Source organism: Lagopus muta, chromosome 7 (assembly GCF_023343835.1).
Source record: "Lagopus muta isolate bLagMut1 chromosome 7, bLagMut1 primary, whole genome shotgun sequence".
In the NCBI taxonomy this organism is placed as follows: Eukaryota; Metazoa; Chordata; class Aves; order Galliformes; family Phasianidae; genus Lagopus; species Lagopus muta.
In genome coordinates this window covers 17,005,130-17,030,322 of record NC_064439.1, presented here as the reverse complement: position 1 = coordinate 17,030,322, position 25,193 = coordinate 17,005,130, and the positions used below count along the sequence as shown (strand labels likewise).

Genomic DNA, 25,193 nt, shown 5'->3' with positions numbered 1-25,193 from the left:
AGCAGCCACCATCTGGCTCTCTGTTTTTTCTAGGGAAAGAGCAACCCTGCCAGGTTTGGCAGGGAGGTTGAATCTAGATGATCTTTGAGGTCCTTTTCAACCTAGGCCATTCTATGATTGTAGGATTACAGGAAGTTTAATGTTTTCTTGTCTTTTTTTTTTTTTTTTTTTTTTTTTTTTGGCTATTGCCTCTTTAAAAGTTAAAAGTAAAAGCATCACTACATAGAACTCTTGCTTATGGTGTCCACAAATGCTTAATGTGTCTTGTAGCCTTTGGCAGACACATGCTCTGAAGCTATACTAGATTACTACCTCTGGCTGGGAGCCGGCTGGCCAGGGCTCACAGCTTCTGCAGAGGCCAGAGGCTCAGCTTCTGGTCAACAAAAGCAGCACAGCTGCTACACCCTGATATGAAAGTCCTGCTCCTGTTTGTGTGTATTGCTCTGGTTTTGCTACACTAAACTGTTTGGTGAGTGTGAATTGCAGTCTGTCAGTATTGCATGGCAAAGCTTGTGGTCCTTCTTAAAAATAGCTCTGGGATGCATTGACTTCCTAGTTCATCTCATTGAGTTGTTCAGTCATCAGTTTCTTCATGTTCGATCATTAAATATCATGGGCTTTCTGTGTTCCTCCAAGTTTACTGGCATCTTTTTATAAGTTAGGAGTATGAAAAAGTCATTTTGCTGGTCAGTGGAGCTATTCTGGCAAGAGCAGAGGCTTAGATGCAATTATTATCCAAAAGTCATCTGTCAGATCATTGTTTTCCACCTGGCAAAATGGGTTAAATCAAAATGTTTCCCCAAACTCTGTAGATTACCAAAATAACTGTCTGCACTTGACAGGCTGCTGACATAGTCTCTTTTGCCAATAGGTAATTTCACATATTTTTCCTGCGATCAGATAGAACAAATACAAGTTTTCCCTTGATAAAGAATGTTGTCAGTTGTCTTTCGGAATTTTTTAGCTTTTTTATTCTTTGCCAGCTAAATGTGTTTATTTGTAGTAAAGTGCTTATATTTGAGTGACACTTAAAATTCTTCATCTCTCACACCACTTTGATTGAAATGATCTGTAACTAATTCTCCCTGGTTTTTTTTTTCCACTAGGTAGTAAGTATATTGCAGAATTACAGCAAGTTGCAGTAGATAGCAACCAAGGATGAAACGGCAGTGAGAAGTACTACTGGACTAAATTCAACAGTTCTTGTTTTTATTAAAATTGATGCAAATAACTTAATACCTTGAGCAAAACTCTAGAGGTTACTTGGGAATAAAATTATATCAAATAATTAATTTCTTTTATTTCAGGAAAAGATGTACTTTTTGATTTTCTTAGTACTTGAAGACAGCTAAGAATATTTATAGACACATTATGGTCATGGAAGATACATTTTCAGCAGGGAGTAACTAATGGAAACTAATATGAGAGCTTCAGGCTAGAAATACCACAAGGGTCATGGCAATGACCTCAGACTAGTAGAAAATGTATGTGGTGAAATAAGAGAGAGAAGTCTTGTGGGTGTGGAAAGAAAGAACCGCTGTGGAGGAGATTCTTCCACAGTGCTTAGAAGTGTTACTGGAATAAATTTGTACCTGGATAACTTTTGCAGAATTTGTCAATAAGGATACCAACTTCATGATATCTTTTTTTATCTGATAGTGAGGGAAGAACAATATGGCCTGTGCCACTCTTGGTTTTATATTTTATAATTGTGTCAAAGATAAACAAAAGGAAAACTGGAATGATCTTGGCGCTGTAGTTTAAAAAACTGTTAACCTGTTTTTGAGGAAATGTTTAACAGTCTTTATTGTGATCTTCTCTGGATAGCCCTGAAATGTTCCAACAGAAATAGTCATCATCAAGATTTTAGAAGTTATCCTTAGAGTTTAAGATTGATACAGGTCACAACAGAAACAAACATGGGTTCATTTTCTCAGTTCTGCTCTTGGAATTGCTGCTGACTTCAGTGTGAAAGTGCAGATGGAGTCAGTGACTCAGTGGCTGTTTGGTAGAAGATCAAGTTAAACCAGCATGTAAAGGCAAAGGCTGTCCACTGTCTCACAAACATATGGTTAAATGATGGTTAGGTAAAGAGTAAAACCAATGTAATGACAACTGTACCAAACCTTGACTCTATGCTATTTAGTTTACTTTTGAAAACATAACTCATTTCTGGCAATTTCTGGCAATTCTTACTGTATTTGCTCACCGTGTACTCTATAATTTTTCTCCTTAAGATAAAGCTTTCTTTGCTAATTTATCCAATTAGCTGTTACTCAACAAGTCCTAGAGGTTTTCCATACATATTTCTCGCATTTTATTAATACCTACCTTTACACCTTTGATTTAAAGGCATCCCAGAGCTGTCAGTGCATCCAGCTTTTGATTGCTTTATTCCAACCACCTTTACTAATTATTTGAAACTTTCAGATTGGGTGCAAAATTTCCAGAGGTTAAATAGAGTGGCTGCGCCAAAAGACAATTAACAGTGCCTTGTTCATGCCACTGATTTCCGTAACTGTGGGAAAGTTTAAATGCATTAGCACACAGCAACAAGCATCAGCCAAATACATTAATACATCTCTTCAGGTGGGAGCCCATGGAATAAGATGTTACTGGATGTCGGATTTTCAGTACAGAAATTTGCAAGATGTCTCACCTGGGTGATGAGTTTCTTGTGGCTTCTCAGGAAATAAACCAATTGACACCAGTGCAAGCTTTGACTGTATTTTCTTTTACAACACTGAGAAGTTACTTAACTGCTTTGCCTTGGTTTTGTTTACTTGATTGTGAGCGTAGCAGTATTTTACCATTTAAAATTTATTGTGTGAGAGAATTAATTGGTATTTGTAAAGGTCCTAGAAGATTATTTAATCATATTTGTTAACTTATTCTTGATCTGTCAGGTATTTAACTTTTCTTTACTGTTGAATGCTCCATGGTTTTCTCTCAAAAATAATCAATTTGTAGACATAATTCCTGCTCTGTGAATAAAAGCCAGTTGTAGTTAAAGCTCTTCTAAGCATTCTCAAACTAGCTTTCAGCTGCCCATTTCTGGGGTCATTTCTAGCAGTAAAACCATGATATATGATGTTTGGTCTGGATTAGGTCAGCACTGTGGATTAGATGATGGTGCTGAGAGATGTGAGCTGGGTGGTGTCATGGTGCTTGTGTAGCATTACTTTTTTCCATAGGAAATAAGCCTTTACCACTTGTAACCAAGGAGTTAGGAGCTTGCTGCTATGAGTATGGTATAGCTCCTTGCCTGTAGACCTCCTGGACTCACGAGTTCAGGGATGGTTCACCATAATGTAAGGTTCCTCAATGGCTCGGTGGATTCCACAACCCTTGCTACAGCGCCAGCAGCTGTATCTGAGCCCAACTCCCTGCTAAGGCTCTGGTGTGGCTCTGGGAGCCATAGTTGCAACATGGGCAGTCCCCAGAGCTGTGCTAGCTGAACTGAAGGCTCAGAGGGGCTGATCTGGGTACTCTCTTCACCCAACACTTGAGTAGTTACCACATCCGTGTGACTTGGCCTATGTAACGCAGGTTAACACTGCACCACACAGTACACTCTGCTTTGCACATAGATGAACCCTGAGGGAAAAGACTATTTTGCATGTCCTTCTGTCATCGACCCTTCCTAAAGGGAAGAGCAGAAAGTGGTTTGGCTTTGAAAGACCTCTGTATGCTGGGAAGGGAAGGGTGATCATGTGGTGTGTAGCATGATCATCAGAAGATCTGAATTGTATGCTTGTGAGCTGTATTTGAAAATGGTCTTTCACCTCTCGAGTGAATTTCCCCTTTTATAAAGGGGAAAACATACTTTTCTGTTAACAGGAATTTTGTGAAGCAATTTGTAAAGGGGTTTAAGTTTCTAAGGCCTAGCTTATACATAAATGTTTTTTGCTACAGCCTGTGTTTCATGCTGTAGCCCATTTCATAGAGGATGAAGAGCAATCAGAAATTCCAAAGGTGTTTCTGAACCTAAGTTATCCCAGCACTAAGAACAGGGAAGCCTACCACTGCAGTTTGCCCTGTGGGTGTAGAAAAGCCCAGGCCTGGCAGCATCTGGGAATACCCTGAGGTGGCAGTGCAGCATGGACGGACCTGGGCTTTGCAGAGTTTCATGGTGCAGATCCTCATGCACGCTGTTGTTACCTTTCTTCCTAGAGTAGCAGGGCATGTAATAGTCCAGTTTGGTGTGTGTTGTTTAAAACTCAGCATAATCTTTGTGTGTCAGGTAAATCTACTGTGACAGAAGCATAAGTTCAAGAGGACTTGCACAGTATACAAAGACATTAACATCTCTTTTGTTTAGCATTCTTTCCAGTACCTTTGCTGACTTGTGCCCTAATAGAACCTGTACCAGAGTTATATTCTATTTCTTGCTTTAATTCTCCAAGGGAGTAATATTTTAGCTGAAAGTAAAACATACCTCAAAGCTCCAGCAGCTTCTATGAAGTTGGCCATGGGGATATTGCTAGAGTTCAAAGTTTCAGCCCAGCAATGTGTGTGAGAAAACTAATATCAATTACTTAAAACAATGCATTTTGAAGTCTCTTTATCCCATCGTGCTGAAACTGGGTTTGTAAGACTAAGCAGTTAGTTTTGTCAAATAGGAAATGCACTAAAGCATCACTATGTCATAAAGCATATTGGACACCTCAAGAGGGTAGGCAGTAGATTATTTAAAGGACTTCTGATTTGAGAGAGAGTAAGGAAAGGAGAATTTATTATGCCTTTGACAGTGTGTTTTACCCCTACAGTAGTACTGTGGTCAAAACATTTCTCTGAATTGTATGTTAAAGATCTCTATTCAAAGTCAGGATCTTTTTGGATAGCATGCATGTTTGTTTTGAAAATCGAAGATAACCGTAATGTTGTTTTGGATCAGGATTTTGTGGAAATATTTGAGGACAGGCAGAGTCAAGACTTTTCTAAATAGGTCATGCTTGTGAATGAGAAAGATTTTCAACTCTACCATTTATGCTGTGTAATGTTTTCTGTAGCTCAATGTTCAGAAGGGATTTATCGGCCTAATATGCAAAAATGGCATTTTCTGCATTCTGTACAAATGCTCAAACTAGGCAGAGAAGAGAGTTACACACACTTGCAAAGCTAAAGGTGAAGTCTGTATTTTTATTCAAAATACAGTTTTTTGCTGTTTAATCCAAGAAAACTTCCAGTAACAAAACACTGAACATTCCTTGTATTCTGCCTAAGTCAAAATCTGTAATCACAAATAAATAGGTGTATGTTCTTGGAGCAATTAATTAAATACAGTCATTGAAAACATGTGGTATTAAAATGCAGTTAGTTCCAAATTCTTAAAATGTTTCACTGTAGCGTTTATTTGAATGAACACTAAAAAGCCATTTTTACCTTAGAAGAACATAGAGTTATGAATGATGCCTCAAATTAAAAATAAATAAATTGTTTAATAACTCATGGTACATTGCCATCCAAAATTTTCAGGAAAATTTTCCTTGATCTTTTCAGTCTGAAACAGTTTTTTTCAGCTGCAGGAAAATGGAAGTTTATATTTGAATTCCTAGAGGATCTGACTGCAATTTTGATAAAGGAAAAACAGTCTGTTTTATAGAGGAGCCTAATATTAAATTATTGAGCGATATTGAGTAGTTTGTTAAGAATTCTTAAAAAATTAATCTTTCCTAGCTGTGAGCACGATTACTTACCAACTGATTGTACGTAATGGGTACGTGTTCATTACTGTACAGCAATTTTGGACAGTGTAAGTGACAAATACTAAAGACTAAGAGAAAGGAAAGCACATCTTAGATTAATATCTTCTGTTCTTCTCGCTGTATGCCTTTACATTCTAGGACTCTAGTTGTTCCTATTGCTTTTGATCAGTGTCTGGAGCTCAGGACTGCCAATCCCATTGTTGATGACTTTCAACTGACAATGTGTAACCACCCACGTCTAGTGATTGGGTGATAACTGTTGGTAACAGCATTGAGGATCTTGAGCTCCTAACCTTCCTGTTTGTATTCCCACCCCTGCTGTTTGTATTCACCATGTCAACAGCATATGGTGCACCTATGCTGCAATTATCGTGGTGAATTCAGTTTATGTAAAGTACCATGCCTAGTTCTAGTCTACCTGCAGTTGTTGTTGGCAGAGGCGTGGCAGCACAGAGCTCCACTCAGGCTCCAGAGTCTGCCTGAAAATGTAGTAAGGACGTGGCAGTAGTTAAGTTTGAATGCTCTGCATCTGCCGTTACATGCTAGCAGCATCCAGACTAGGTGGTGTAAAACTGGCTTGCTTGTACCTACATGAGTGACAGTGAATTCACTGCTGATGTTTCTGTAATAGCTGTGTAGGCTGCTCCAAAAGTAATGCCTCGCATTTATTTCCATGGAAACTACAGAAGATACAAGGAGCACAATAACAGTATTTGATATAGCAAATTCTCAGCTGTAAAACAGAATACTTCACCATGGTCACCATCATTAGCTATGCATTTTTTACTAGTGATGAACAAGAATCTGCATGCTGTGCTTGTAAAAATCTGCACCAGTGGATTTGACCCACTGTCACTGTCACCACTACTGAAATGCACTAAGCTGACATCTCACATCCACTGTTTGGTCTCCATACATATTCAGCAAGTGTCTGTGAATGCCAGTGGGTGCAATTTTTTCCACATGGAGGAATTCAGTTCTACACCTTTGCTTCACACTCACTTCCATGTCAGATGTCAGACTGCCCTTCTGCTGCCATCTGTCACATGGCAACAAAATGTAATGGGATATTGGTGGGAAGTTTCACCTCTACTGCCATACCACCAACACCTGCCTCTGATGTAGTGGGCCAGTAGGAGACATTACTTTTAAAGCAGTCCTAGTAGCTATGTACTTTTTGTCTTTATTGATTAAGAATGTCCACATTTTGCATTTCAGCATCTAAGATCACTCTTGTTTCTCCCCGAGTGCTAAGAATGCCTATTAACACAGCTACAAAACTGAAAGGATCTGAAATTGTTTGTGTGTGACCTTAGTTTTACTCCTGCTGGGAGTTTCACCTAGGACTTTATACCATATAATGCCAGCAAATTGAATTATGAATATAAAATTACTAGTGCTAAAATGGAAGTCTGTTTTCTGGAGGGGATTTGTTGGGTAAGCACGAGGCTAAGACACAAAACTTTTGTTTAAGGGAAACTGAGTATAAAATGGTGAAGGTCTTCCTCAACTGCTTTAAAAATAAAAGTACCTTTTGATTTACCCACACCTTCCGTTGTAGAGCAGACATACTGCATTTGGAATTTTCCAGTAGCCTTCTTGAAGTAAACTTCTGATTTATCTAAGAACAGTAAAAATAGGCTTCTCAGCAAAGTGTGGTACTCTACTCCTATCCTGTGTTGAAAAAACATTCTATTTGCTTTATGTGCAAAGATTGTGAGTTGATTTTTCTGTCCTCTGTATGGGCTTGAGCTGTGTTCCACATGGACTTGGAAGATCAGATCATTTATGTGCACATATGAATACTAATTTCCTATTTTATTTTGCTTGTAGGTGTTTTATATCTTCAGTATGGAGATGAAACAAAGCAGCTGAGGATGCCAAATGAAATCACTAGCACAGACACAATTCGTGCCCTTTTTGTAAGTGCCTTCCCCCAGCAGCTGACAATGAAAATGCTAGAATCGCCTAGTGTGGCCATTTACATCAAGGATGAGAGCAGAAACATATACTATGAACTGTGTGATGTGAGGTAAGTGTAAGAGGAATTACAGCTGTTGGGTTTTGGATTTCTTTTGTTGTTGGTGATGTTTTGTTTTGTTTTATGCAGTGCACTTAAAGATTAAAAAGGTGTGGAGCTGATAAGTATCTAACAGATAGAGGCTTGACACTTAAAAGCCTGTTCAGTGATATCTGAGTAGTATGGGAGGCTTGATCTGGCATTGCCTTGAGCTGTAGGTGCAACATCTGTTGCACAAGCCATTCATGAATGGTGTATCTCATTCACATATACATACAATTCATGCAGGTTCTCATATTTAATATTTTATTGCATTTTAGGTGAGACATAAATATTTAACATACTGAACACAAAAACTTATAGAAAATACAGCTTTTTTCTAGCAGAGCAAAATCTCCAGGTGAGCCTGAAGTTTCAAAAATGAATGTTACTGATGTCCTCACAACACTTTTAATTATTTATTCTCTTACACTGCCAAGGATTTGTAGCATTAGTGACCACTGCTGCAGCAGCCTCACCACCTTCCTTTTGATGTCAGGATGCAGCAACTGATGCAGTCTCTTTCCTTCTCTCCTTCTGAGTTCAGTCTCTGGCTAACACCTGGAAGGTTCTTTCTGTCATCTGTTAGTCATGTCTGTGTTCTTCAAGCAAAAGGATCAGATTCTTAGGGGATGTACCAAGTCTCAAATGATGCCATAACAAAACTCTAAGACATACTACAGGCATGGTGCACTAAGAACTGCTCAGGGCAGATATGGTATGCTTTTGTGCCATCCTTCTCGCTAGAAGCTATGATGTAAAACGAATGGACAGAAGACCTTAAAGGAATGGAGAAGAAAGTAGAAAAGATGTTTCCTTTCTGCCAGTCAAACTCTAGTGCAGGAAAATGATGTGAAAGTAAGGGAAGTGCATTATCTACTAGTGCCTCGTTTCTTCTGGAGATTACTTGACCTGGGCACAAGTTGGGGTTTTTCTAGTACTGCCACTTCAGATTCCCCCATTACTCTTCTTTGTAGTCTTTGAACAGTATTGCACCTCACTTTTTCTCCTCTGTCTTCCTTTCCTCACTCTCTATCCAGTGTCTTGTCATCAACCAGCTTCATGGATTTCAGTTTCTGGTTTGTTTTCTTTTTTTAATCTTTCTTGCTTAGCAGTCTTCCACAGCATAGCTTGGCCACTGTTACTCCAGTTTTAAGCCCCATCTGATTTTTACATCCTCATTCATCATGTTCTCAAGTTTCTTATACTTCAAGTAATCTATTCCCTATATCTGATCAAGTGATTAAATCAAGATAGGTGTTACAATGTTTCTGTTGCTGAGTGCCTTATTGCCAGCTGTAGTCTGGCCCATCAGCTCTTTCCACTTTATCACTCCATCTTCCCTTGAGTTTCAGACTAACAGTTTATGACTTCATCCCCTCCCTGCCCCAGTATTGCCATTGTTCATTATCTTAATACCACTCCACTCCACCTTTCTTCCCATTGCAAGCATCACTCTGCCAGAATCAGGCATATCTCACTCTCTGCTTCCTCTGTTCCTATGCCTGTATTGTAGATCACTTCTAGAGGAAATGTCATATTCCAGCTGACTTCCTCTATAACCAAACTCCCCCCTTCAGCTACCACCCTCCTCAGTAAGGAAACTTCAATAATTCTAGTTTACTGGAGTCCAAAGTATGCAGTACTGGTAGCATTTTTAACATCTTTTAATGATTTCTATGTTTTCTCCTTTTCTGTTCCTTACTCTTTCACATGACCTTTACACAGTGTCTCCCCACAGAGAACAGATAAAAAGTATAATTTTCCTCTTCTTTGCTTGCCATCTCTTCCTTCAGTTGTCTTCCTTCTTCCTTGCCTTATACGCAAGCATTTCAATTGACTCTAAGCTCTCCACTTGACTCATCTTCCTCTGTGCCTCACGTCTTTTGCCTTGTCTTATTAATGTCTTGCTGTATTATAGTGCCTACTCTTTACATTGCAAACATGTTTCTGTACCTCCCAACAAAACTTTCTCTGCACACAAAGTAAATCTCCGCTGTCCACCCCATCACCTTTCTCTCCTTCACTAAGCCATCACATACAATAAGTGCTGGTGGAGGTTTACTTGTTCCAGTTCAGTCAATCTTAGACCCGTTTCCACCCTCCTTGGGGCTTTATTCTTTTAATTTCTACCTGTCTTTTGTTCCTAACTGTTCCATTATGATTGTTCAGGTCACCAACTGGCTAGCTTTTGTGAACATTACACCCTTATTTTCTCAGATATCTGATGTGTACAGTCATTGCTTACTTCTTGGAACTTTGATCACCCTTAATTTCTTCCCCAGTTTCTTACTGTTGCTCTCTTTCTGTTATCGCTTGAGGGGTCATATTCTCAAGCACTGATTTTCTGCTTTTTTTTTCTATGAAAAATTATACATGCCAGTGAAACTAGCTCAACTGTCATTGTCTTCCCTGTGAACATCTGCAACTGGGTGGTAGTAAACCTGCTTCTTTTCCCCAATGAAAATCTTGATCTTCTCTTCTAACAGTCTCAAGCACCATTAGTTTCAACTCAAATTATGTTCTTCATTAGACCATCCCATTTCCTTTTCTTTTATTTCTTTATTATTTTTTCTTATTTAATCCTTGGGGATAAAGCACTGCTTGCTACTTGTGCCCCCAAATCAGTTGTTTTCTTAATCTTGTTCATGATTCTGCTCTCACTGTTGACTTTTTCAGATTTTTTTTCTGCATAACGTCTCTCTGATGCAGCCTTTCATTTCACACCATGTAGTGATAAAACACTTGGCTAAATCATCAACTTTTAAACATTTTTTGACACCAGCTTTAAACATCTAGTTTTTTTTTTACATCAACTGTTGTAGCGTTCTTTTCCTGATATTCGATGCAGGTTCACTCTACTCATTCGAAGGAGGCAATAAAGGCTATTCTCCTACATCGTCAGAAAGACTGTTTCACACGTGTTTTTTCACTTGTCCTCTGACTGTATCTTCTCTATCTGATTAAATAAAAACGACTCGTCTTCATTATGAGGGCCACTCCAAGCCTACTTCAATGCTACTTTTCATTTCTTGTCCAGTACCAAGTGCCATCTGCTTCCACTTGGCTGGTAATGCCAACTTTCACTGTACATGTCTTTAATTTTCCAACAAGTGCCTTCATGCTCCCCCTTAGGCAGCCTTCTGTCGTGCTTGGAAAGAGTCCTCCACAAACATCTGCAAAGCCACTGTATTGCTCTTCTTCCAGTCCCACCTTCACCCTTTCTCATGCATTCCCTATTCAGGGCGTGTCCACGGTGCCAGAATCTGCTTATTGCTCTTCAGCCTGGAGAGGCTATGCTCTCCTTGCATTCCCTTATCTTTCTGCAGCTATCTTTTTGTCTTTTGTGTTTTATACTCATCTTGTAAGCAGGTAAAGAGGTTGTTTTCCTAGGATGTTGATACAGCACACACATATCATTGAGGCCTTTGAACATGCCATGGGCATCTGGGAGTTACAGTAATGCAAATAGTAGTAATTATGAATATACAGTAATATATACCTGCTATCAGTGGTGTTTATCTTAGGATAGCAACATGAGGTGAAACAGAATTCACTTCAGAGATCAAATGCCTAGTATTTTGGTGATTTGCCTTACAGCAATGTTTTACTTTAACATGTCATGTTCCTACAAGAAGTATTTATGGAGAATGCTTTTTTTAAAAAAAACTCCAGTTAGTTAAGTACCATCTCATAGCCATCAGAGTGAAAAAAGGAACAGATAAAATTTATTTAAATGAAAAATACTGCATTTCTTGAATTAAAAATGAAGGAGTTAGCTTTGCATCAAAAAGAACATATTTCTAAGTCTGAGGCAGAGAATGGTAACTGAGACTACCGGCGCAAGTCTCAGTGCAGAAGGATCACATTTGTAAGATGGAAAACAGTTTATATTACCATAAATAATTGAAGAACTTGCACTTGCCGCAAGGTAGCTATTTTCCTATGCAGCCTACAAGTAAACACTCATAAATACTAACTTTCTCATCAGCCCTGCAGTTCTTAAACAGAAGGCACTGATCTGTCTCTTGAGCTGTGGAGTTTCTTTAATAACTACTTGACATCTACAACAGCAGCACAAGTTCTGACTAGCTACCCATTCAAAGCAATCACTGATTGTAATATGACATTGGAAGAAAGAAATTGGACCTGCCCAAGCATCCTTTCCTTCATTTTTAAATGATAATCCTCGTGATTAACATCAGTTCAGTAGACTTGTAGCTGCACCTGGAGGAAAGGAATTCAGTCACAGGTGTGAGTCAATTCTCTAGAGATCACTACTGGGAAATGAAAGGAATCGCAGTTTTGAAAGGATGTGAGTGAATGTAGATTGGAGACTTTGCTACTGATGAAATGTGAACAAGACATCAGCAGAGTTCAGTGCAAATTTCTAAGCCATAAAATTAACAAAAGGTAGGTAGGTTTTGAAACAAAATAGAATACTTCTGTCATCTAGCTCTTTCCTAAATGCAATAGTTTAAAAATGGACTTATGAATGACAAAGTGTTCAATTAAACAAAAGAAATTCTCAGGGCTTTCTGTCTAAACCATTTCTGTGGGAGATTTCATCAGAACTTTTACTTGTTTATTTGGTTTTCATAACTGCTTTTGTGTTTTCCTTAAAACCCCAACTTTATAATAGATAAAGTTTTGAGGAGTAATTTATTTGCTGCTGCATTTTTATTTTTTGCTTATTTTTTTCTGATCTGTGAACAAGTTGTTAATTGGAATTGCTTCAAGATTAATTGCAATTAGAAAGACTGTTTTCTTTTTTATTCTCTCTTCCTAGAATAGCAAAAATTCATGTGGGTTGCATACACAATAAAACATGTAAATATTAACTAAATCCTTCTGAGCACTGAGTAAATGTTGAAGCTCTATTGTCTTCAAAGTGCTTTCACTCTGTGGCAGGACCTTGAAAGAAACTTAACACTATCTAATTTTTATGGGTGTGGATTTGTAGTGAAAGAATGATACTTCCCATGGGAAAGAGAATCAAAGTAGACTTTTGTTTGTGTGTGCCTAAGCTATGGCATTTGAGTTTTTCTTATAGGTCGGCTGCAGACCTGCTATGTTTGTCTGTTACCTGAAACTCTTAGGCAACAAATAAAATTACTTTCATCTGTTATCATTGCTGATTCTTTTGATTCCAGGAATATTCAAGACCGGTCTTTCCTTAAAGTTTACAACAAAGATCCCGCACATGCGTTTAATCACACTTCCAGAGCCGTAAATGGAGACATAAGGGTAAGTACTAGCATTGCATTTATACTCTTCTTGCTTCCAGTTTTTATGTTAATTGTTTAATAACTCTAATATATACACAACCATTTATAAAATGTAGGATATGTGTACAGCACATGCAGAACAGGAAAGTGATAAAGCTTTCCACAGCTAAGAAACTTTAACTACTTTCTGTTTTCCAGTTATGAGCCCTGAGCATTAGCAGTTTATTTGTTCTTGTTTACTAGCATTAAAGCATGTGAATCAAAACAATGTCTTTAATTACTTATCTTGGGCATGGGGAATGTTCAATATAAAGAGTCTTACTTCATGTTTCCAAACCTTTACAGTGAAGTAAGGCAGGGTGTTACTTTACTCCTGCAAGGCTTCAGCATGGACTGGTTTAGAGTGTCCAAGCACGTATACCTACCTATGTTGAAGTCTGTTGAAACATTTTGTAAATTACCTTTCCAATAAGAAATACCTATTGTAGTGTAAATGGCTTGGGGCTTTTTTTCTAGAATTTTTCTGTATATATTGAACGCAGTCTGGCATATTTGTATTTTCACATGAACATTCTGTAGTGGGAAATACAGAGAAGCCATTTGAGACATGGTCTCTTCCACACTGTCTCTTTGTCTATCTTTTACTGGACCGTGTTTTCCCCTTTGATGCTCAGAGGACAGGAGATGTGGCTGTGTACAAGCACCTCTTCCACCATATTTTCACACCCAGTGTCACAGACAGTGACACAGCAAGCAGTGGTGAGGTTACACAGCTTCATCTCCTGTCTACCTGTGGGGACTGTCCCAGGAAAACAGAACAACCAAATGAGCTTGATGGGTCCAGAAAGAAATGCCTGTCCCACCTGTCCTGTGACTTTTATGTGTGCTCCACAGCTGATTCAAATGCGCTGAAAATTTCCTGTGAAGGGATTTGCTTAATTGTGCATTTGCTTCTTGTTTTCATTATCAATTCTGAGCATGTCACACTGCTTTATTATTAATATTTCATGGAAATACTTCTGCTGTTTCAACAGTTTAGGGCCTCATTATTTTAGAAAGATTGCAATAGTTTATTTACAGGCACTATTCTCAACCACTTCTCATTTATATACTTCAGCTATAAAATGGTCCTTTTGATAGGTCAGAAATCTAATTACTAGATTATTCACACTGTTGTGCACACAATGTGAGAGAGCAAATAGATGTGCTTCAAAGGGCTAATGTGATAGCTTTTACTGTCTTCCTTGAGGTCCTGAAATTTTTCAATTCTTCTTTTATTCCTGTAGCAGTAACTGGATATATCTGAAACATCTCCTTCATATTCAAAAGCATGACATACCATCGCTGTGCATTATGACCTTAACTGCTATAGCAATGTTACTGTGACTTTATAAAGTTAGACTGTTGTTGTGTGTGCAGTGAGTGGTGGATGTATCTACTGTGGCTCTATTTGTGTTCTCTGGATGTGTTTTCAGACACAGTTGACTACTGTGTTAGCTATGTAGATTCAAATGTAAGGACTGGTTATTTGGTCCTCTTCCAGCTATGTAGTGCCTAACAGAGTTGTTTTGAATACGGGTGTTGCTTTTGTGCAAAAGCAGCATCTGTATTAATTTGTATTGCTTATTTTAAAATACTTTTTACAACAGGTACATGCATTTAATGCCTCTTGATTATGACTAAGTAATCTTTCTTTGGCCATCACTCAAAAATTAAGGTGACACAGTGATAGCCTTTGCAATAATGTTGTTTTCGTGGTAGAATATTATATTTTGCTCTGCTGAAATGACAGAGGTACTGTTTAGAAATTCTGTGCATCCAACAAAACAGCTCTTTTCTCAGTTCACAAATTTCTTGCCTCTCTGGTCCGAGAGGTGAAGTCAAAACCAGGATGTTCATAGGGACACTGCAGAGAAACATGCAAAAGCCTTCCCTTTGATCCCTGTAAACTTCTGCACTTCAAAGTTATGAGCATGGAAGCAGGCAATTTCTTGAGCGCCGGAAATAATTACATTTGTTTGTCTAAGGATCGGTGTCTTATGGCTGGGTTCTTCCTTGTTCACTCAGATCCTCGCCAAAGCTTTGCCTGAAGTAGAGAGCTGTGGTAGTCTTCTCTCCTCTGGAAAACACATGGCAGCTTCTGCTCAGCTTGGCAGAAGCACTGTAGGATCTTCTCACAGTTGTCTAAATTGGCCAAATTTGTAAGACCATAATAGATTACTGACCTCTACCTTTTTTTTTTTTGTTCAGTCTGCTTCAAATTAGCCCTCAAATTCACAAGTTGTTAGGCTGGGAGAGAACCACCCTCAGGCAGTGTGATCATCTATACATCTTCCTTTAGCAAATGGTATTAAAGTTAGGGATGGGGGAGGGAGTGCAAAACTTATACGTTTTATGCATATGGTAGTGCATGTGCAATACTATGGTAACAAAGTGAATGCAGAAAAAATGTTGCTTCTTGTCCCGCATTCTCTGTGGATTCTTGCACTGGGTAAATTGATGCTCTTCAATTTCACGTGTTCTGCAAGCACTTAAATTCCTTGCAGCGGGAAACAGGGAAAGAATCTGGTAACCACTGTGCACAGTAAACTGTTTAAAAAATTGACAGAAAAGCAGCTTATTTTCAGGTGAGTTGAAAGAACATTATTTAGGGTGTCAGGAGCTGACTGTTGTAAATACATTTTTCCATGGTGATACTGGGAGTCTGGTTCTGTCTCCAGTCATGTGTGAGTTAAAGATGTTGGGTTTTATTCTGTGAGTTGGAAGATTGTGCCTTTACAGATTTTTCTACTGTTTGCCTTCTTGTCCCTTTGGAACGTTTATCTCTGGGTTTGATGATGTTCAGGCTTCTATTCATGTGATTTATAATCATTTCCATGTAACGGACCCAGAATAATCTCAGAAAATGATGTTAGCTGCCAGCTTGGACACCTGTTTTAACTACCAAACAGATGTGAGACCTGTATGGGAATTGGCAGTAACACTTGAAGTATTAAGTATTACCCACACAGATGAAAAGCAAGAGGCATGTGGAATCTGTAAAATTCAGACATCCTACCAAACCATTCTCCATTCTCTCATCCCTTAACTCTAATTTTTCTGGTCTTCTTTCTGTTTCATGCACCTTTCTCAATGGACTGTGCTGAAGAAAGGGGATTTGCTTGGGCTGTAAACGAATTCTAAGGAACAGTTTCTCTTGAAATCCTTCAGAGTGCCTTATTTGCTTACTGTTACTGTGCCATGGCTGTTTACATCTTGAAGAGAATTGTTTGTTTGACAAGTCTGCCATGATGAATGTTGTTTCAAGCAAGAGGTAGCCACATAGTGCTGTCCCACTGAAAATGTTTGTACTTTTCCTTTATTTTTTATTCCTTCCCCAACATGTACACTGAAAATCTGCAGCAGCTGTTCTCTTTGGAGTCTTCGTGTTGCTGCAATTCTTTTATTCTGTTGCCTGAGTACGTAATATTAATCAGCTCTTTCTAAGTCTCTACGCAACGATACTTTCAAGATACTCTCTCATGTCCAGATGTGGAAGTTAAGACGATCTTTTTATTTTCTCCAGCATTGTTATGAATTACAGTACAAGTGCATGTACACAACCATGCTGCTCTGTGCAGTTAGAATTAATGGTTTGCACATTCAAAGGGGGAAGACTTTCTCAGATTTACTAACTGTTGGGTCCAGCTTGTCTCTCATCTCACATTTTGGAATGGTTTATGGGTACAATGCCAATAGATAACACTAAAAAGCAGCAGATTTTTGTGTGTTGCTAAATGAATTCAGTGTTTTGGAGGTATCAGAACTCCGTTTGTCCTGTGTTGTTGCTGTGACTTCCTGGTGCCATACTGCTGACTTCAAGTTGAAAGGATTCCCCACTATAAGGGCACAGCGTATTTTCTGTTCTCATTGACTACCTCCTCCTTTTATGGAGGGTCTGAAATAAGAAGAATCCTAAATTACAATCTCACCCCTCTGCCCCTGTAACTTGTCTGCCTTTCTGGTGGCACAGCTGGATATTAATGATGTCGGATTATGCAGTGGTTTGTTTTGAGCATCATTTGTCTGCCAGTTTGAGGATCAGGGGGAAATTTTATTTCATAACAAACCAGTGGCTATTTTGCTTGGCAGTCTTTTTCTTCACACCCACTTGCCCTGAAGCCTGTGGGTTACACTTTGTTTCAAAATGTTCTAGACCCACCATGTTTTCTCTTAATTCCATGGCTTGACTGAGACTTTACCAGGTCAGTAGTTTGTCCCAGACCTCAGCTGAGTGGGTGAGGCTGGAATATTCAAGGAATGCTTGTTGTGGCTGTTGTTGTATTTAGGTACGCTTTGAGGTTTTTCTTTTCAGAAATTGCTTTTCTGTGAAAAGGCAATTAGGGCAAGTTCAGTCAAAGTCAGGGAGCGGGGTACGTGGAAACTCCGCTGCTCTGGCAATTTGAGCGGCTAAAAGGTGATGATGTTCCTGGCAGCAACAGGGCATCGGGCTGCCAAGGTGAGAGGGGATGAGCTAAATTGAGTTGTTCTGTGGAATGATTGCAGACGTTTGATAAGTTGGGTGAACAGTTATGTTGAACTGCTTTTGCTACAGAAACTATGCAACAGCAGCTTCGTTTTTCACCTGAAAGTGCCTGGCTAACAGCTTCACTCTCCTCTGCATTATGCCTTGATGAAATCTTGAACTTAAAAAAACCTACAAGTGCTAAAAGCCCTCAAACAACTCCCCAAGAGGCATACCAGGGGGCTGAAATTCAGTGCTGGTTTGCAGGAAAAATACAGAGATAATAAAAGCAGGGTCATCCTTCTATGTTCTTCAGATACCTGTGAACATACATCCAACTTCTTTGAGATGTTTAGCTTTTTTTTTTACTGAATTGTTTGTAATCTTTACATCAGAAACATAAAAGCTGCAAATGCTGCCAAAATTACATTTACTCATTACATGCATGGCTAAAAAAAAAAGTAACTCCTTGAACTACATAGAGGTATTTAGAAGAAAAGTATTTATTGAAAAAGAATTCTTGCAGCAAATCAGCAAATTGAGTGAAAGTGCTAGAATGCCTATAGGACAGCATAGCAAGTTGCCATGTGTTTGCCTTACTGATCCTATTACTATAAAACTTAATTTTCTTTTGGGAAGAAAAAGAAAAAAGAAAAAGAAAATGCTAATATTTCTATTATCTGATACTGAGCTTCCAAATGATACAAATCTCATCTTTCCTGCTGTTTTGCTGTCTGCTTTTCCTAATGCTCTTTTTGTCATTGAGAGGTTATGACAACATGAGCCATATTGTATTTATAAACATCACGTGTTTCCTTGATATGACTTGCAGTGTCTGCCAAACAGAACACATGGAAGAAACATTTCTCATTAGCTCAGCATTGGTTTTGGTTATACTGATTTCCGGGACAGGAAAAATGCCTTCCTCACTCAGATTCAACTTTCATACAGTAGAAAGAAAGCCTCTGAGTGTCCATGAAATCGTTTGAACAGAGACGCTGCAGCTCTCTTAGCCCACGTACTTTGTCTGAGGGAAAGAGGAAAAGTGGTTTGTTTTAAAGGGAAGATGTAATAGCATGTATTGCTGAAACTAATTCTGAATTAAAATACCTGCCAAAGTCATCTAGAAACAGAACTCAGCAAGAGATGTAAGGTAAGATAATGCTTATAAATAATGAAAGGTATATAATTCTTTTTCTTTTTCTTCTTCTTCTTCTTTTTTTTTTTTTTTTCTTCCAAACTAAAAGATATTTTCAGATGAACTGGGAATTTAAATCAAAACAGTGAAATCTGTTTCTTCTTCCTTGAGCTGTATGAAAAAATAAATGCTTAATTGCTTACTAAATCACAAAGCTCTGCTCTCAGGTTTTATGACTAGTTACATATTAAACATTTAAAAAGTTATTTTCCAGCTTGCCACTACAAATCTTGCTGAGATTTGAACAAAATGTATAAAAGAGGTCTCTGATGTTCTGATTTTTTTTACTGTCATGGTTTTACTACCTTTGCTTTGAATGGCTTGTCAGTAGTTGCCAATTATTTATGCAACAGAAGAGCAGCAGACACTGAGAAGTAGCTGCATCAAATCAGACTGTGATGAAAGACTGTAAATGTACCTGCTCTCTTTCCTTCATATGTCCTTTGATATACAATACCTACTGCTGTATAAAGCCTAAGTTAGTGGGAAAGTGGGTAGAATTGTAAAGAAAATTTCCACTTTTATTTTAGCTTTGCGTAAACCAGCATATAAATCTCAAATGTTTTCTGGCAAAAAGTCAGTCTGTTTAAAGACATAGATCCTGCATTACAGTGGGATGTGTGCTGCACTGTGGATTTCTTAGTTGGATGGCTCTGTGCTTTGATGGATTACATTTTTTTTCCCCAAGTAAGATGTGTATATAATATAAGCTTGTTGATTCTGCTGCTATACCAACAATCTAAGAAATACATTTAACAAATAAATAAATAATGCAGATGGGTTTTAAGTTTACAACAAGCTTGCTGTTGAAAGAAAGTATAATGTTCTTAATAGTAAAATGTTCAGGGAACATTAACTTGCCGCACCCTTGCTGTAATCTTCCAGTTAGCCTAAGAGGAGCGTCATATGGTAGTTATCACAAAACGGTTACCTGGAAACTCCCAGAGAGCCTTTTCTGTGGAAACAGATCAACTTGCAACCACAGTGCAGTTGTTTTAATAGTGTTTTTAGGGGTAAAGCTCTTTATTGCCCACAAACAGGCCCATATTCAAGCTAGCCTGTCTTTCATGTTGAGGTTTGCTTAAAGTTTGCCCTGGAGATGAAGAAGTTACTTAATGACAACATCTGATGCCCCCTTGTGTGAAGGTCTCTTCAGCCCTTCATTAAAATTGGAATCTTATCTCTCACATAGGTCTAAGGTTCTCAGGCAAGACTTTCAAAGTCTTCACTGGGAACTTTCCCTGAGTAAAAGCATGAGGATTTCATTTAAGTCCATTTTTATTGTCTACTGGTTTCTGGTTTTATTCTTACTCCACCTTCTTTTACATAATGTTTCCTTGTTCCAATTCTTTAGATGTTTTACTCTTTTATTTTTTTTCCATTGTCCTTTCTTTTAGTAGAACAATTAGCACTAATTTGGCTGTTTACTTGAAATTCCTCAGAAGCTGGTGGGGTCAGATGCTGCCAGAACTCCCTAAACACACTGATAGATGATAAAAATTTCTCATGGCCATAGCCCCACTTACTGGGAGAGGAGGTCATCTTTTACCTCCCCTGTGCACCATGTAGCTTATCTGCATTGCTGGGGCTAGTAACAAAATCTGACCAAGCTTTGTGACTTCCTGTTAGTTTTCCAAATGAGGTTTTACTTGAGGTTTTACTTATGATCACTCTGTGAAGGTTGCTGTTTTGGGATCATGAGACTTAGAACACCTATGAAGTTAGAAACAATGTTTTTTCCTCAACAACTTCCTGCTGGCTTATCAGTCAGGATCTTAGATTTCCCAAGAAGTTTTTCTCAAATCCAGAATGTGATTCTTCATGATTGTGGCGCAAATTCTCTGCTTTCCACTCAGTCTTTGTTTCAGTCTCCTATTAATTACCTGCCTAGTAGTTAAAACTAAAGAGAATTAGTTCTGTTCCTATCTTTTGACACAGAAAAAGAGCAAACCAGTACCTAGAGTCTAGAAGACATCAAAGTATATGATGACTTTGATTTCTCTCCATGTTGGAGTGTATTTTTTTTAATGTGAGCTCTGGAAAACTAATCAGAGTTCTGAAAATATGAGGAGTAAAAATATCTTTTCTTGGATACATGTAAGATCTGGGGTTAAAAAAAGCCTCTGTTGGCAAAAGCAAGACAGTTGCAAATAAGAGCAGGCAACAGGACTCCATGAGAAATGACGTGATGCTGGAGTTATTTTTTTTCATGAGTATATGCCTTTCTGACATCATTGCAAATCAGAACTTTGTGTGACTGAGAGAAAGGACCAGCAGGGTGTGTTGGGTAAAGGGCTAGGCCCTTGGGCACTTAATATTTACTATAGAGAGCTTCACCTTAAAATAAAGTTATTTACTTCAATCAGGCGGACAGAAGACTGATTGAACAGGTTGTGTACTGTTTTGGATAGAAGGAAGCAAAATGAAAATAAAATGTAGGGCTCCAACTGGTTGCTGCAGCAGTAGCACCTCTAATGTTGCTAAGATATACTCACACCTGCAAATAATTGCTGGGCCTTATAGCTGAGAACTTGGACACGTGCATTGCAAAATCCAGTTGTACAGCTTCCATGACCATTTCTCCGTCTGGTGGTGTTGATGCCAAAACTCAACACTGCAGATTACTTCTTCTGATGTGCTATGTCCTTACTTGGAAAGAAATAGCTTTTTACAGGTATAGTAGACATGCTGCTAAGGTCTTTTAACTATCAGCTGTAATGTATAGCATTTTTATATTATTAATGTCTTAAGCTATTCTATAATAGAAATCATGTTTTGACTATTGTTTGGTAATGTCAGATGAGACCAAGGGTGATGCTTCATGTTCATTTAACCATATCAGCTTGTTCAGTTTTATTTGGCTTCAGCACAGTGGGAAGAGATACAAATATGGAACAAAAATAAAAGCTGAATCGTTAGTACAGCGAGTCAGAAAGCCATGCATTTATTTTGATTTATGAGTTCAGTTACTAACAGCATTTCTTTTTTTAAAGAGAAGAAATTTGATACACAGCATATTTAAACCAAATAAAAATGCTGATCTCTACCAGAAATGTACATGTCTAAAACTATTCCTTTTTTGGGAAAAAAAAAAAAGGGATGACCCCGTCAGTTCAGCAGTGCCCTGAGGAAGTGCTGAAACTGAGACTGGTCTGAAGGGTTTGGCTGCCTGCGTTGGTGGTGGCCCTCTATGATATGTGCTTGATCTCTTCAAGGGGAACAGGGCGGGGGGGGAGGAAATGCCTGCTGCATCTTCATGAATTACATGACTCCTGTTTGTTTTCAGAATGTTCTGCCTAAAAAAGCAGCTGTGGGAAAGCAAAAAGAAACAAGCAGTTGGTTAAAACACAACGCTAGTTATGAGGGGTGCCATAATGTTAACTTAAAAAAAAATCAGTAACAGCTTTTATATGTTCAGTCCAAACAGTCTAATAGCTTATGGGCTGGGTGGGCCATGCTATACTGATGAGATAAATGTGGATATTGGCAAACCAATGATGTAATTATGTAAATCCGACCTTTTTAGGATTGAAATGTGTTATGTTTCAGTGTGTTTATATTTTTGTCATTTGTGATAACACCCTGAAAAATCTTGGCTGAAATGCTAAGAGGTTTCTTAGTGTACTTACCACGCTACTCTGTCTGGAAAGAGTACTAAGGAAGTGTAGAAAATCAAGCATGAGAGATGTATTAACTTTCTCTGCTTAATTGGATAATGTAGCTTTTTTTTTTCTTTTTTTTTTAACTCTCACATTCCGTTTGTTTGTTGGAAGTTAAATATGGTCATAGAAATGTGGAAAGGAGTGCCTGCTAGATACACTGATCTGGGTGTCCTGATCAGGAGTGAAGTAATGCGGGCTGGTGGTAGGGAGATAGCTCAGACAACAAAATGTTTCTGAGGGAATAACCCCCCACACAGCAGCACTAGAATTTCAGTCTGGCCAATGCAAAATGTTCTGCTGCATGTGTTGCATTATGTGTTCAGATTGCCTCATGCATGGCTAGACTGGAATTCCTCATGGGACTGCTTGGGGTCAGACGTGGCCTGGTGCTCCCTTTCCCTCCAAGCAGAGATCACTCAGCATGCAGCCAAATTGTCCTACTCTGTGGCAGTGTCTGCTAGGGAGTTCAGGCAGGTTCACTATTGATGTCACCAGGCTAATCCAAATGTACAGCCTGCTCCTCTATCTAGATTAAAGCTGATGCATGTTGTGAGCTCCATTTTTTTTCATGGCCAGTTGATCAGTCTGATATTGCTTTCACCTTATCTTCACACTGGGTTCTTGTTTTACACCTGGATAAAGTGATCTTACTCCGGGGACTGAAAGAACCACTGGCCATTATGAAGACCTGAGGTGCGGGTGTACCTGGGAGCAGTCATAGCTATGTGAGATCAAGGGGCTGGTAACAGCATGGAATTGGTGTGGGAAGAGTTTTATAAGAACTGCATGCACACATATATAGAGAAGTCTTGCCACTTGTCAACACTTGGTGATGATTGCATGCAACTACAGTTTCTGCTGTCCCCCCACTAGTGACCAGACAAAAGGCAACAACCACATCTGTGGTAGCTTTCGGCACTCAGCTCAACTGCATGCCAAGTCCTGGAGATGCTACACCAAGGCCTGACTTGCAGAGAGCTGTTCTCTGCAATGCCTGAAGGACACAAAGCTCTTTTGAATCTTAGCCACTTCTTTTGTGGGAATGGCTGAACTTAGTTCTAGGTTTCAAAAGCCATTTGCAGCTTTAAAGGGCATCCCAAACCTCTGTGCTTTGAATATGAGAATGGGTTGCAAAGGCGAATGATGTTCACAGCTTTGCCCCTGACCTCATGCATTCACGAGGTCACTCCAGCTGGTGTTTACCTGCAGCTCACATCTTTCCTAAAAGTCACCCTCATGTTCTGACCCCTAGCAAAAAACACAAAACCTCAGAGTATCAGCCCAAGCCAAATAAGTTTGTGTTGGATTTATTTTCTTCTTTCTCTTCCCTCTCCTTTCTCTCTCTCTCTCTCCCTCCCATGCCTGCTATGTTAGGCTACAGCACTGTAATAACAAGAACTAATGCAAAATCATCTAGACATGAAGAAAATTTACATTAGTTCATGGTTTTCCACTCTCAGTCTACTTCCTCATTCTTTTGTTCCTTTTTGTGTGTGTGTGTTGAATTTCCCTTCATGCACCGTATTCTCTTGAATTTCACTTTTTTCTCATCAGTTCCTCAGCATCTGGCTTAATTTTTCTGATTTTCTTTCTTTGAGATTTATTATCCTTTTTTTTTCTTCTTTTTTTTTTTTCCTCAACAGTCCATTTCCGATATTACTCTCTTTCATCTCTGGCCTTTCACAAACTCTTAGTACTGTTCTCCACCCTTTCCCATTGCCCTTTTTCCCTTTTTCCTTTTTTCTTATGTAATTTTACATTCAGAATTCTCTGTTGCCTTTTTTTTTCCTTTGCTTACTGTATGTCTTCACAGTGTCATTTTACATACTGTTTTCAGATTGATTATTGCTATTTTTTATTAATATTTCTGCATTCCTTATGGGCTAAGCAGGAAAAAAATCATGCTACAACTCAGTACTCGACATTTAGGCTTGAAATCTTCAGACATTAGCAATAGTGCTAATAGTAGGACAGAGGAAGAGAAGAATGACAAATAGAGGTGATTCTATATTTGTCTGTGGATAAATAAATAATGCTTATTACCAGCTTTAGGCTAGAGATACTTAGTTCTGTGCTCAGTTGAACAGAAACTGCAGCCCAAATTGGATCCTCTGAGGTGGATATCTGCAAAGTCCACCAGTCCATCATAAGGAATAGCAAGCCACATCTGCAATGAAAATAGCATTCTCCCTTCTAGCTTTAGTATCTCAGCTTGACTTATAAAAAAGAAAAAGGAAAAAAGAATGGGTTGAAAAACAGAGCAGAGATCGAGCTAAATGAAAAGGCATATGGACAGGCTCATGGTAAAGAATAAGTCTGCTCTTCATAAACTTGGGGGAGGAATTGCCTCCCAGTGCCATCAGTGGGGAGAGACAGGGAGCACCAAGGAACAGCTTGTGCGCCCCAGACAGAGGGACACAGCTGACTTGGGGTGCCTGGCTGCCATTTAATGTAACATGGGGTGAGAAAGATGCTCAGCACTGAGCAGCTCACGATGCCAACTTTACTTCTGAGAAGTAGTGTGTACGTGGCTGTGATACATGCTGTGATACTTTCCTGTGCGTAGGAAAATGTCTTTGTTTAAATCAGTGCAGAAGTGAGGGGGAAGCATGAGGTTTGAATTACAGAGCAGAGAGACAGACTGCAGACCTGACGTAATAGCTCAGTTTTGCAGAACCTTCTTCATGCGACTCCAGTGAGAGTTAGCTATATTTGCTCTAGTGTACTTAGAGGGGCTTATAGAATTTCCAGCACCTCCAGGATTTGATTGCTTTTATTCACTTGCCTTTTTTTAATCCCTAAAAATCTAAAATTCCCGATTAAGTTGACCTTCC

At 38.8% G+C, this 25,193-nt stretch overlaps 1 protein-coding gene across 17 annotated transcripts in view; it reads left to right on the top strand.

The window, feature by feature from the left end:
* KIAA1217 (KIAA1217 ortholog) overlaps nucleotides 1-25,193 on the top strand; it is a 345,692-nt gene that overhangs the window by 260,549 nt on the left and 59,950 nt on the right. For 15 of the 17 annotated variants that reach the window (XM_048951727.1, XM_048951728.1, XM_048951725.1 and 12 more), the window contains 2 exons: nucleotides 7,542-7,740; nucleotides 12,921-13,014. In XM_048951727.1, coding sequence (XP_048807684.1) covers nucleotides 7,542-7,740; nucleotides 12,921-13,014 — 293 coding nt within the window. Of the gene's footprint in view, nucleotides 1-7,541; nucleotides 7,741-12,066; nucleotides 12,181-12,920; nucleotides 13,015-18,322; nucleotides 18,653-25,193 lie in introns of those variants that run through there. The other 2 variants (XM_048951739.1, XM_048951741.1) reach the window with 2 other exon arrangements.